Raw genomic sequence first — 13,840 nt, 5'->3', positions numbered from 1 at the left:
CTAGGAGCTCTGAGTTGTATTCCATGACTCACCCTTAATTGTCAACCTCTAGTGAAGACTAGTTAGAAATAGGAGGGAAAGAGGCTTTTAGTTTATCCCTTGTTTTGGCTGTGTTTGATGCTAGGAGCCCGGGACCTTGTCTGCTAGGCCTTTGCTCTTTCACTGGGCCACACCCCAGTCCAGGTTTTCAGTTTTTAAAATTGCCATTTAAATTTAAGTATTTTATTGAAAACAAACTTGTAGGTTTTGGTGTAGTTTATTTCAATTATTAATTTTTTAAAATAAATTTTTATTGGTGCATTGTAGTCATACATCTTAATGGGATAAAACACTTGTGGAGATATACATGCACACATCACCCAATCAGCCCCTACCCAATCCCTAACCCCTTCCCTCCCCCTCCCTCCTACCCATGCTTGGCTTCCTGATTGACTTTGATGTGTTTAAGTATATCATGTGCTTTAAAGAGTTTCCCTCTTCCCCCTCCCATCCCCGCAGATAGGTCACCTTAATTGCTCCTCGATAGGGTCCCTTCTTCATCTAGAGTTCCTCCTGTTACCCATTTCACTCTAGTTTTTGCACATTAGGAAAAGCATCTGATTTCTTATTTTTTGTGACATTTTACTGTAAATGCCATAATTTTGTTCTCCCTTATGGCTGGGCAAAATTCCATCGTGTAGACATCCCATAGTTTTGTAATCCGCTCATCCGTTGAAGTACATCTTGGCTGGTTCCACAGTTTGGCAGTGGTGAACTGTGTAGCAATGAACATGGTTGCTCATACGTTAGTTTGGTATTTTGGTTTTCATTCTTTTTGGTAGATGCCCAAAGGTGGTATTGCTGGATCATATGGTAAGTTCAATTTCCTCCTTCTGGGGATCTTCCGTGTTGTTTTCCAAAGTGGTTGCACCAACTTGCTGTCCCACCAACAGTGTATTAGAGCTTCTGTTTCTCCACATCCGATCAATTACAGTTTCTTTCTTCCTTGGAAGTCTTTTTAATTTCCACACTTATTCCACTTACTGAAATCCTGAAAGCCAGAAGGTGAGTAACTTTGACAAGATGATCCACTCACAACCAATCTTTTTTTTTTTTTTTTTGGTGGTACTGGGGATGGAACCCTTCTACCTCCGGGCTACACTCCCAGACTTATTTTATATTTTTATTTGGACACAGGGTCTCTTAAGCCAGCAAGGCTGGCTTCGAACCTGAGTGATCCTCCTGTCTCCGCCTCCCAAGCGTGGGAATTACAAGCGTGCACCACCACGCCCAGCGACAACCAATTTTTTTTAATAGAGGTCACTTGGCTCTGGGAATCTGCTGAGAGATGAGGTGAGGCAGCGGCAGCTTCTAGTGCTTCCTGGCCACACGGTTGCAGGGACCTGCTGGCCCTTTGCTGTGGAGCAGGCCCCAGTCCCAGGCCTGCCACTCTACAGGCTCCGGGCCTGGCCTCACTGTCTCTAGACCTGTCCTTGCCACACAGTAGTTTCCAGGCCTGGCCTTGCTGGCTCCAGACCTGACCTTGCCATGTGGCAGGCTCCAGACCCAGCTCGCCACGCCGCAGGCTCCGGTCCCCATCACTGCGGGCAGGACATCTATAGAGGTTGCCATATTTTCTTCCACCATATATATATATATATATATATATATATATATATATATATTTTTTTTTTTTTTTTTTTGGTGGTACTGGGGTTCCTGGAAGCCCTTCTACATCTGAGCTACACTCCCAGACGTATTTTTTATATTTATTTATTTATTTATTTATTTATTTTTTGTGGTGGTACTGGGGTTCCTGGAAGCCCTTCTACCTCCGGGCTACACTCCCAGACCTACTTTTTTTACATTTTTTATTTGGAAACAGGGTCTCCTAAGCCAGCGTGTGCAGCTGGCTTCGAACCTGCGCGATCCTCCTGTCTCTGCCTCCCAAGCGCGGGGATTACAAGCGTGCGCCACCACGCCCGGCTATATTTATATTTGAAAACAGGGTCTTGTAAGCCAGCACAGCTGGCTTTGAACCTGCATGATCCTCCTGACTCTGCCTTCCAAGTGTGGGGATTACAAGTGTGTGCCACCACACCTGGCTCTCCTTCCATATTTTTTAAGTAGGAGAAAACAGCACATGTGATTTGCAGAAGCTGAGAGCCCAGTTCCCTAGCAGCAATGGGTTTTATCTCCCCACCGAAAACGGAGGCTCACAGCCTCACCTTGGAGAGCAGGATCTGCTGCTCCAAGCACACCCAGGCCCCCAGCGCAGTACAGAGGAGCATGGCGGCCATGAGCACTGAGGTCTCCCAGGACGCCCGACACTGAGCTGGCCAGGCCATATGGACGGGGCTCCCTCCGACTCACCCTGGACATTTTTTCTTACATAGTATGTTGTCCAGAATTCCTGAGCTTGTGTGGCATGAGCAGTCTACTTTTGGGGAGATTTCTTCAAAAATTGAAGGTGGATTGGTTTGGATCTGTCTGCCTCTCCTGAATACTCGCCACTGCTGCCACTTTCTTGGTCTCTCCTAGAGTATGTTGTTAAGAATTCCTGTGCATGGGTGGCAGGAGCAGTTCACTCCTGGTCTCTTCTGGGATGTCCCTCCAAAAATCACTTTTCTTGCACTGGTGAGCACCGTGCTGCCGTCTTGCCTTTAATTCTGCCATTTTCCACTCTCTCCCCTATATTTCAGATAGGAAATCATGACTGGAAATGACTCCGTATGTTGTCCCAATCAGCTATTAACCCAAAATCTGTTGTCCAGGGTTTCTCAGAGCCATATATGTCCTATTCAGCCGCTGTCAACCGTCATTGCTGGTGGCCATGGTCGCCGCTGCAGCCACAGCCGCAGCCATCTTCCTCCCCCTTCAGTATTTTTTAATAAAAGAAAACAGTACATTTCTTTTACAGAAGTTGGGCTCAAATACCTAGCAGCAATGGGTTTTATCTCGCCGCCAAGAGCGGAGGCCCACAGCGGGTTCTGCTGCTCTGAGTGCTGCGCAGAGGAGCCAGGCGGCCAGGAGCGCCTCTGTTTCACGGGACGTGCGTTGCGCCGGCCGACCTGGCTATGCGGGGACTCCCTCAGATGCGCCTTGAACCTTTTTCTTACATAGTATGTCGTCCAGAGTTCCTGAGCATGCTGGGCAGGAGCAGTCTTTTTCGGGGAGATTTCTCCAACAGTTCGAGGCAGGTTGGATTGGGTCTGTCTGCCGCTCCCGAATGCTGGCCACCGCCACCATCTTGGTCCGTCTCTTCTCTATTATATTTTAGGTAGGAAGTAATGGAAATGCCTCTGTATGTTGTTCCAATCAGATATTAAACCAAAATCTGTAGTCCAGGGTTTCTCAGAGGAATAATGTCCTATTCAGCCGCCACCATCTTGCACACCCCCTCCATCCCTTCTCAGTTATTTAGGTGTCCATAGGATAGGGTTACATCTTTTGTATTTTGGGAGAACTGAACACATTAGAACCATCAAGCAGTCCGATGGGCATTCAGTGGCTACTTTCTGGAAACATAATGGGTCTGCCCTCCTTCAGAGGTATTTTGTTAGAATTTCCACTGAGCACTGTACATGGGGAAGTGACCCCAACATGTCTGTTACTGAGCCTCAAAAGACATTGTAAAAAGTAACTTGGGTCGGGTGTGGTGTCACATGCTTGTAATCCCTGCGCTTGGGAGACGGAGACAGGAGGATCGCGCAGGTTCAAAGCTGGCTGCACTGGCTTAGGAGACCCTGTTTCCAAATAAAAAGTATAAAATAGGCCTGGGAGTATTGCCTGGAGGTGGAAGGGCTTCCAGGAACCCCAGTACCACCAAAAAAAAAAAAAAAAAAAAGTAACCTGGCTAGCTAGCCTGCTGAGGACAGACATCGCCTTGGGGACCTCTGGTGTCTTGGTAGGGTCTTGGCTTCACGCGCCTCCTGGGACTTTTGTGCCTAGAGGTGGGGGCCAAAGCTGAAGGCAGCAGATTTGACTTAGAACCACCAGCAGCCCCAGTTCCTCACCACTGCATCATGCAGCAGCAATCTGGTGGTTATGATTTATATTTTTCCATATTATTCTCTGAGGTTTCAGTTTTCATTACACTTTATACAAGATTTTGAATCTCAGCTGGGCGTGGTGGCGCACGCTTGTAATAAAGCCAGCCTCAGCTACTTAGTGAGGCTCTCAGCAACTGAGTGAGACCCTGTTTCCAAATAAAGTATAAAATAGGTCTGAGAGTATAGCCTGGAGGTAGACAGGCCTCCGGGTTCCACCCCCAGTACCACCAAAAAAAAAAAAGATTTTGAATCTCAGTAAATTACAGCTAATTACAGGGAATTTTTGTATGGTTCTTAAAAGCCAGAGTTTATTAAAAACTTCTGTTAAATCGGGTGTGGCTTGTAATCCCAGAATTCAAGAGGCTGAGACAGGAAGATCACAGTTTGAAGCCAGCCTCAGCTACTTGGGCCCTTTACGTACAACTCAGTGAGACCCTGTTTCAAAATAAAGAATAAAAAATAGGGCTGGGGGTGTAGCTTGGAGGAAGAATGCCCCTGGGTTCCAGCCCCAGTACTGCAAACAAACAACAACAAAAGCCTCCTAAGGGCTGCAGTACCTTCCTCAATTGAGCTGGCCACTCCAGGTGCCTGCCGGCCTTCTGGGGGAGCTCCCTGAGCGCCCCCTGGTGGTGCAGGCTCCTGCTCACTGCCCCCTTGAGGTGCATGTCTCCTGTCTCCTGTGAAGTGAGTTCTGCGTGGCGCTCTCTCTTCCAGGCTGGTGCCTTTACTGTTGCTATTTCCTGCTGCAGAGCTGGTTGCTAAGAGAAAGGTCGCCACAGGTTTTACGCACACGTCCTACAGGTTTGGATATTTTCTGTTACCGGTCACATTTTACAGGTTATAATCATTTCTTTTTGGTACTGGGGATTGAACCTAGAGGCATTTTACCTCCAAGCTACAACACCAGCCTGGTTTTATTTCTTTATTTGGAAACAGGGTGTCAGTGTCACTAGGTTCCTGAGCCTTGCTGTGTTTCCGAGGCTGGCTTTGAACCTGTGATCCTTCTTTCTAAGCCTCCCAAGTATTGGGATGATAAGCTTGGACCACCACTCCCAGCTTATTTTTCTTATGAAAGTGGTATTTTCTTATTTCCATGGGAACCACAGAGCATTATTATTAGCAATCCTACATATACTGTATGAGTTCCAGCATAGAACTGATGTGGACAGAATACCTAGCAAATAGGTATTCAAGTATTTACTGAATAATAACTTTAAATTTTTTATTTTGAAGCCTAGCAGTAATGTCCTTCATTAGCACTAAAATTATGTCATATTGGTTCTCCCTGATACACATATATATATTTATTGTGATAAAAAAAATTGAGTCCAGGGATTAGAGTGAATTCAAGCTACATTCCCAGGCCTTTTTTATTTTTTTATTAAACAGGGACTTGCAAGGTTGCTGAGGCTGGCCTTGAACTTGCGATCTTCCTGTCTCCCCTAATTTATTTATTTATTTATTTAATTTTAATTTTTGCGGAGCTGGGGGTAGAACTCAGGGGTATTCTACCTCTGAGCTGCAACCCAAGCCCTATGTTTTTTTTTTGTGTGTGTGGTACTAGGGGTGGAACCCAGGGGCTTTTCTACCTTCGGGCTGTACTCCCAGACCTATTTTATACTTTATTTGGAAACAAGGTTTCACTAAATTGCTGAGAGCCTCACTAAGTAGCTGAGGCTGGCTTCAAACTTGTGTGATCCTCCTGTCTCAGCCTCTGAAGTGCTGGAATTACAAGCATGCGCCACCACGCCCGGCTAGCCCTATTTTTTTTTTTTTTTAATTCTTTGTTTTGAAAAGGTCTCACTGAGTTGCAAAGGGCCTAAGTAGCCGAGGCTGTCCGCAAACCAAGATCCTCCTGTTTCAGCTTCCCAAATGCTGGGATGCCACCACACTTGGCTCTCTTTTATTTTTTAATTTGAAATAGGGTCTTGCTAAGTTCCAAAGGGCCTCCCTAATTTGCTAAGGCTGGCTTCAATCCCCAGTAACAAACACACAGACACACACACACAATAGGGCTCAGAGGTAGAAGGCTCCTGGGTCCAATTTTTCTTTCTCTCCCTCCCACCCCCCCACACACTGCGTCCATTTCACACACACCGTGGGCAGGGGGTGGAAGCCACCGTGCCTTCTCCATCTCTCCCTCCCATGGTACTTTTGCCAAGGTCATGGGCCTTCCTCACTCTCCTCTGGTTCTAGAGGCTTACCATCCTTACTCTGGATGTCTGCTTGTGCCAGGAGAGGCCCGTGGTTCAATACTTATCTACTCTGCCCCCCTTCCCTGTGCTGGAACTGAAGCTGGCAGGTGCTCTAGCATTGAGCTGTATCCTGAGCCCCAAGGCTCAGAGCCCAGGCTCCTTGCTCCACAGCTGCCTGGGCTCTTGGGGCCCGGCCTCGGCTTCCTCATCTGTGAACTGAGGGTGGCTTCAGTTCCTACTCTGAGACTGCTTTGGTGACTGGTTGGAAGTTGAGCTCCGTGGCCACATGTGAGTGCTGGTCATAGCTCAGCCTCTCTGGTCCAAAACAAGCAGGATGGGGCTGGGGAGGGTGCTGGAGAGAGGTCCTGGAGCGGGGCCAGCTGGAGAAGGGAACGGCAAGACTGCCAAGGGAGGAAGACGCCGATGCTAAGGCTGGCAGCTGCAGACTACACGCCAGCCAGGTTAGGCTTCAAAAGTCCAGGGTGTGCTGGGTGAGAGGGGGCTTCCAGGAAGTGGCCAAGGCCAGGTCAGTGGTAACATTAGGGCTGCTGAACTGGAGGGGTGGTGAGCTGCCCGAGGGGTGCCTCAGACCAGGGGGAGGTGTTGGGAAGGGCTGAGAAAGGCCTCGGAGGAGGAAAAGGTCCCAGGGCCCGTGGAGAGAACAGCTTGGTTCTAGCCACCCTGAGCTGTTCAAGGGCTCAGGGGCAGTGGGGCTGTGTGTGCCCGGCAAGGGCCTGGTGTGCAGGCGAAAGCTGGGGAAACACCCCAAGTGGCTCTTCCTTCTGGGACCTGGGAACGACCTGTGGCTGGGCAGAAGGCAAGAGAAGAGGCCAGGCCAGCTGGCAGAGGTGGGCCCCACAGGTCTGCTCCCTGGGCTGTCTGCGGGGGGCGGCAGCCCCTGTCAGTGCGAGCCTGTGGATGAAGCCTGGCCAGTCCTGGCCGGCCACTCACTGAATTCTGGAGAGACCCAGGTGCCACACTGAGGGGAGGGGCCCCAGGCTCTGGGCACAAGTGACGGGGAGCAAAAGCCATTGTGCAGCCTGTCACTCACCTGCCTCTGGAGGAGAACCAGACTCTGAGGCTGCTGCAGGGCGGGCAACCCACCGTGGTTGCCACCACAGGAGGCCGTGTGCTCTGAGATTCCTCAGCTGCACAACATGGCTGGCTGGCTACCTGCCCCACCGGGAGACTCCTGGTGTGGACCGTGTGTATGTGTGGTGCTGGGGATGGAACCCAGGGGCATTCTACCTCTAAGCTACAACCCCAGCCCTGTTTGTAAAATTTTGAAACAGGTCCTTGATAAGTTGCTGAAGACTTTGCTAAATGGCTGAGGCTGGCCTCAAACTTGTGATCCTGATTCAGCCTCCAAAGTACTAGGATTATAGGCATGTGCCCCTGCACCCAGCTGGTGTGTGCATTAGTTTCCTTCTCCAGTGCATGGATGTGAGCACTCCTGCCTTCCTGCGGACGTGAAGAAAGGAGGTAGGCTTGTGAACAGCAGTTGAGTCCAGTGCAGGGTGTGAGCTGAGGTTACAGCCATAAGCCCACACTTAGGAGCAGAGGCAGGCGCCCTGTGTTGGCAAGGCCCAGGAGCGTCCGGCAGTGTCAGCTGCACAGACCACAGGCGGGGGCAGAGGTGGCCTGGTGAGCCCTGCGGGCTGCTTGGGAAGCAGTTCTGAGCCCTCAGCCACCCTCCCGGCCAGCTGGGCCACAGTGAGAACGCTCTACCTTCCCCAGCCTTCTCCACAAAGGTGCAAATGGTCAGGCCCTCCTCGGCCCTCTTCCATCTGGAAGGACAGTCCTCAGTGCCCTCTGCAGGGGCCAGTGGCTGGGGGCTGAGTGGCCCTGACAACCCAGATGTAAATTTGCCAGTTTGGCACAATGCCTTCTTCTGAAATTGAAAAGATTGGTGACCCTCGGAGCTGGACTAATTCCCTGACCTGACCACCTGTTAGGAAGTGTGAGGGCACCTGCACTGGGCCAGCTTTGGCTGGCCTAAAAATCAAACCCCAGGAGTACCACACGGGATACATGGAACTCATACCCTGAGGCAGGATGTCTTAGCCAGGCACGGTAGTGCATGACTTTGGTCCAAGCTACGCAGGAGGCCGAGACGGGAGGACAACTAGAGGCCAAGTGCTTGAGAGTACTCTGGGCGACATAAGACCCAGTCTCAAAGAGAGACACTTAAAAAAAATGGATGCCAGACCTACACCCCAGCCTTTTTTTTTTTTTTTTTTTAAATTACACTTTGAGACAGAATCTCTCTTAAACTGCCTGGGTTGGCCTTGAACTTTCAATTCTGCCTCAGCTGCCTGAGTAGCAGCTGGGATTACAGGTGTGTGCCCAGCTAGGATGTGACAACCATTTGCTAATTTAGCACAGAGAAAGACAAAGCTGGTCCATACTGTAAAGCTGATGGAGCGGGGTGGGGGGGGGAGTTAACCACCGCCTCCCACTGAAGATGATGTGTAGCTGGTGTGCGGCCCATGCCCTGATCCCCACCCATGCGGAGTGAGACAAGAGAATCACAGGTTCAAAGCCAGCCTCAGCAACTTAGACCGTTTCAAAATAAAAAATGAAAAGGGCTGGGAGTGCAGCTCAGAGGTGGCCCGCCCCTGGGCTCAATCTAATACCAACCAAACTAAAAAATGTGGTGATGTGTGAGAACTCTCTTTGTACTTCTACCAAGTACTGGAAATGCGAGCTAAGTGGAGGAGGGACGGCACGACCACAGAGACATTCATAGAGCCCGTTTATTGCATAACTAGCAGGCACAAACTCCAAAACAACTTTACAACACGTGAAGGGCACAGTAATCACAGGAGCAGGACGCACAGTGAAAGCGAGAAGCGCAGGGTAATGAGTGACAGATGAAACACATCTGCATAAAAGGCATCTGAAATTTCCATCAGAACAAGGGTTACCTTCGACTAGGGTGAGGGAGAGGACTCCTGTGAAGCCCGCAGGCGCTGTCAAGGGGAGCGACATGCTGGTTCCACTCGGCTCTGAAGGAAAGCTGCTGGAGGAACTGGGGAGCAGCTCCCGGGTTGTGCGTTTCTAGTTCCAATCTAATGAAATGCTGTACTTGATCTTTGGGCCCGATCATTGTTCTTTGGCAAATAACAATCTGCATTCCGAGATGGAAGAGGAGTTCAGTGCAGGGAGCTCAGGGGGAGAGCAGCTTGCTTCTGCTCAGCCAGGTGCTGGTTCAGAAAGCACACCGCTGTGCCGTCGGCTTCAGGAGAGAGGGCGAGTGGGCAGGGAGGGAGGATCGAGAGTACGGGGGAAAAACGATGGGACAGAATGTGAACACGGCTCTCATGCAGGGTGTGGGATCCCTGTGCAAAGGCGGCCAGAGCAAGGGTGCAGAAGAGGCGCTAACTGCCAAGGAGCAGAGCACCGAGCATGTAGGCTATCGCTGCCTGTCACCGCACCTGGGGCCTGCTGCCAGCGTTGGCACTGCGGGTCACTGAGCAAACTGGTCCTCCCAGCTGTATCCGCTGTGCCAGGCCCCACATCCCTCAGCTCTCTAGGGCAACAGCCAGCTGCAGGGCCTCAGGTGCTGAAGGAGAGCCTCTCAGGCCTGCCTTTCCTGAGAGGCCAAGGGCAGCAGCTCTGTGTCAGCAGTGGCCTTCCCTGACAGGAGGCAGGTGTTTGCACTGGAGAGAAGGGCCAGCTGGTCCACAAAGCATGCAGAAAAGTGCCAGGCAGTGGCGCAGCGCCAAGGGCTGTGCGGAGAGTCGGGGCAGCGCGTTCTCGAGGCGCTTCCCTTTCCCAGCTACTCACAGCGTGCGAGGCCGACACCACCAGTCCCAAGGACTTGGTGACACTGCACACCGTGGTGCAAGCGGTAGAGGTGTCAGCGCTGGGAAAGCGCGTGGCAGCGTGCAGCGATGGGGGGGCACCGAGCCATCTCGCTTCCTTGTGGACACCGGGCTGGGACAGATGTGCAGGCCCGCTGCCCTCCAGAGACTGGCCCGCGGAGGCCATGAGTGGGCGCTTGGGGCCCCAGCTCATCCGAGTGTGTTCATGAATGTGTCTGGATTGGTTGCCAACATTTATAATTGGAGAGATAGCACCCAAGAAAAATCCAGATTTCTGGTGTTTCTTTAAAAAAAAGAAAAAAAAAATCAAGGCTCTGGCAAGCCCAGGCCCCTCTCGGGCACGCGGGTGCGAATGGTGGCGGCTCACCTGACTCTTCATGCTCTGGCTGAGCAGGCGTCTGGTGACTTCGTTCTTGCGCTGGGCTGTGCCCACACACACTGCAGCACTGCACAGGGACAGGCTTCACAGTCTCAGCATGTTCTGAATGTCAACCTCTGCTCTTTCAAAGCGCTGGGAGACCTGGAGTCAGCCAGAGCGCAATCTCTAAGGAAGTCTCTTCTTCCAGCAGTGCCAGGGACAGAACCCAGGGCCTTGAGCATGCAAGGCAAGTGCTGTACCACTGAGCCACACTGGCGCACAGGAGTGCCTGAGAGCTGGTGTGTACTCTCTAAGTGCTGGCGCAGGTGACCCTTTACCATGCTCAGAAAGGTCTTCACAGGTGACAGGACGCGGGGCTGCTCACCGGAGGAAGCCGTCTGTGGCTGAAGCAGCGACCGAGTTATGGACAAAGGGGCAACGCAGCGTCAGTGCGTGACAGTGATGTCTGACTGGGAGGTACAGAGTCAGTCCTGGCATGTCTGATGGCTGCCCTTCGTTGCTGCACCTCCTGAATGCACTGGCTCGGGTGCCAGGACGGCACTCGACGGCCGATGGGTGCTGAGTGATTGGTGCTCCTATCCTGCACACGGCCAAGCGGACATGCTGTGGAAGGCAAATGCTTTACCCGACTCTCTGGAGATTTGAGAAGGATGGCAAAATATAAGAAAATCGAGATACAATTAAATAGAACATTTAACATGATACAACAGTTAGAAATGGCGCGATTCCTTGTTTCCTCCCAAGAGAGGTGGTTACACTAATTTTAGAAAGTGGCAAAGTCCTTTCTCTATACTCAGAGATACCCCAAAATTAGTGATTTTTTTCAGTGGGTTGGAAAATTCACTTATTGCACGATGCTTGGTAAGGAACACATACTTTTGACTTGCTTTTTATCCAACTCTCTCAAAATATGTTTTACTAAAAAAATCTCGTTTACAGTTTTAGGCGAGGAGTTTCACGGGATGGAAGAGGTGAACAAACTTGGAACGTTGGGATGTATCTGACCATGACCTCGAGAGCTGCTGACAACACACAGGACAGCAGGAACTACACTGGCCAACAGGCATGAAATAAGGCAAGTAGGTTAAATTAATAGTGGAAAATTTGTTAGAAAACATGCAAAAATAATACTGAGTTTTCTTTTAAAAAGTTTTAAATTGTCATTAAATGTTTGTTTCTGTAAAAATCTCAGGAGTTCAACGTCTAAATTTGCAGTCAGACTTTAAAAAGCCTAGGAGCGCGGGGGCCGCTCAGCTGTTGTTCTCTTTGGTGGTGATGGTGACCAGCTGCTTGGCGGCCTTGGCAATGTCGTATGCGCACTGGATGACCTGCTGTGTGACCAGCTGGACGTCTGCGGGTGAGCCGGCGTCCCCCGGGAGGGCCTTCTTGCACTCGGACTGCAACCGGTAGGCACTGGATGTCAGTAAACGAAGGGAGGTCCTCACCGTGTCGGATCTGGGTTTCTAAACAGAAAGACACGGCCATTTGCATGGAGGCAGGTTGAACCCCGCCAGCCAGGGGCACGCCCGCTCCTGAGCACCTGAGGCTGCGCTGCACCTCTTCAACAGTGATGCTGTACCCGGGGGAGAGCACTGGTGGCCACGGGGCGAGGGCAGTGAGAATGCGCCACGAAGTGGACGTGCACGCAGGGCCAGTGTAGGAGTGCACGCCATCCACCCTTGGATGGAGCCAAGGAGCAGTCAACCACCACGCTACAGCCCTAGTCCTTTCCATTTTGTATTTTGAAACAGGCTAGTAAATGCTAATGTGTGGTGCACACTTGTAATTCCAGTACTTGGGAGGCTGATCAGAGGTTCAGGAGGATTATAGGTTCAAGGATAGCCTCGTCTCATACGCCTACCAAGATTCTGTTTCAAAATAAAAATAAAATAGGGCTGGGGATGTAGCTCAGAGGTACAATGCCCCTGGGTTCAATCCCTAGGACCCTCCCGCCCCTGCAACACACATAGAAAAAGTCTGGGGATGTGGCTTCAACCCTTGGGGTTCAATACCCAGTATGAAAAATAAAATACAGAGCTGGGTGTGGTGACTCATCCCTGTAATCCCAATACTTGGGAGGCTGAGATAGGAGGATCGCAGGTTTGTGGCCAGCCTCAGCAACCTTTTGAGGCCCTTGGTAACTTAGTGAGACCCTGTCTCAAAAAATAAAACAGGGCTGGGAGTGTAGCTCAGAGGTAGAAATAAACCTGGCCTCCAGTTACACACACACACACACACACACACACACACACACACACACACACACACGTAAATAAAATAGTAACTCATGTGGGTGACAGATTCCAGATACAATTTTATTTTAGTAATGATGTCTTTTAGTATTTGATTTGTACATCCTTGTCCTATTAAAATCAACACTTATGTAGAACAAAAATGCTTCAAAGCCCTATGCCTGAGCTTGCATATTTAAAAATGGCAAGAGCTACAAAGTGGTTGATATAATAGAAAAGTCAAAGCAAGTGAGTAGGAAGTGACTTACTTTGGGGAATAATGCTGCCATTTCTGTAACGGCTGCATGGATCCTCTCTGAGCAGGGAATATAACTGCAAAACAGTAAAGAGGTTATGCAAAGACAATTAATGGGTTTGGAAGCAGGGTGTGCTCAGGGACAGAAAAGGTTCCGAATTCACTCCTTTAAAGAAGGATCGAGATGCCTGCTGAGCCTCCCACACCAACAGGAGACACGCGGTCACGGAGCCGAGTCCCCATCCGTCCATGAAAGTCCATCCAACCTGTTACAAACCATTTCCAAGTGGCAACATGGGCTGCCAGCCAGGAGCAGCCACGGAGCGGTGCATAGAAAGACACTCCCACCTCCTCGAGTTGGCCACTTACCTTTCGTATGCTTTGTTTTGCTAAGTTCTATTGAATGTTTCCATGCCAAAGTCCACAAAAGTGAAAAATAAAGGACTGAAAAAAATTCCTTCAAGTTAGAATTGGAGTTTACACTTTAATGCCCGTGTGTCACTTCACCAGCAGACGCGCCTGGACTCCGCTCGCCTCACCCGGCCAGGCGCTGGGGTCAGGCTCCGTTTCAGTGCGGGCTCTGAGGCCGCTTTGTGGCTGCTCCGGCGCACGCCCACTTTGTCGGGGTTGAGTGTGCCCGCTGTTTGTGGTGACGTGCTCTTGCCACAGCCAGCGCTCCCTCCTGCTGCTCTCTGAGAAACAAGCCCTTGGCTGCACCTGCGTGGCTGCACGTCCTCATCCTTTCTTCCAGGCTAAGACACTCACTTAATGTTCCATGGCCTTACAAGGCTGGACAATTACCACACCCATATCTCAAATGAGAGAAGAGCAATCCAGAAAGCGGACATGCCCGGCCCCAGATACAAGAGTGGGCTGAGCTCAACCTGGAGGCAATGGATCCCCACCCACCCTTCCTTCCTT

General features: G+C 50.6%; 1 protein-coding gene across 3 annotated transcripts in view; it reads right to left on the bottom strand.

Annotated features, from left to right (window-relative positions):
• Nucleotides 1-11,682: 11,682 nt before the first annotated feature.
• Nucleotides 11,683-13,840, bottom strand: part of GIT2 (GIT ArfGAP 2) — a gene marked incomplete at both ends in the record, with an annotated part of 55,921 nt that continues 53,763 nt past the window's right edge. For all 3 annotated transcript variants that reach the window (XM_080717858.1, XM_080717860.1, XM_080717859.1), the window contains 2 exons: nucleotides 11,683-11,895; nucleotides 12,933-12,996. In XM_080717858.1, coding sequence (XP_080573984.1) covers nucleotides 11,683-11,895; nucleotides 12,933-12,996 — 277 coding nt within the window. The remainder of the gene's footprint in view (nucleotides 11,896-12,932; nucleotides 12,997-13,840) is intronic.

Source organism: Muscardinus avellanarius (assembly GCF_963383645.1).
Source record: "Muscardinus avellanarius genome assembly, chromosome: 21".
Lineage (NCBI taxonomy): Eukaryota > Metazoa > Chordata > Mammalia > Rodentia > Gliridae > Muscardinus > Muscardinus avellanarius.
Note: the sequence above shows the minus strand (reverse complement) of the source record. Positions and strands in the feature narration are given on the sequence as shown.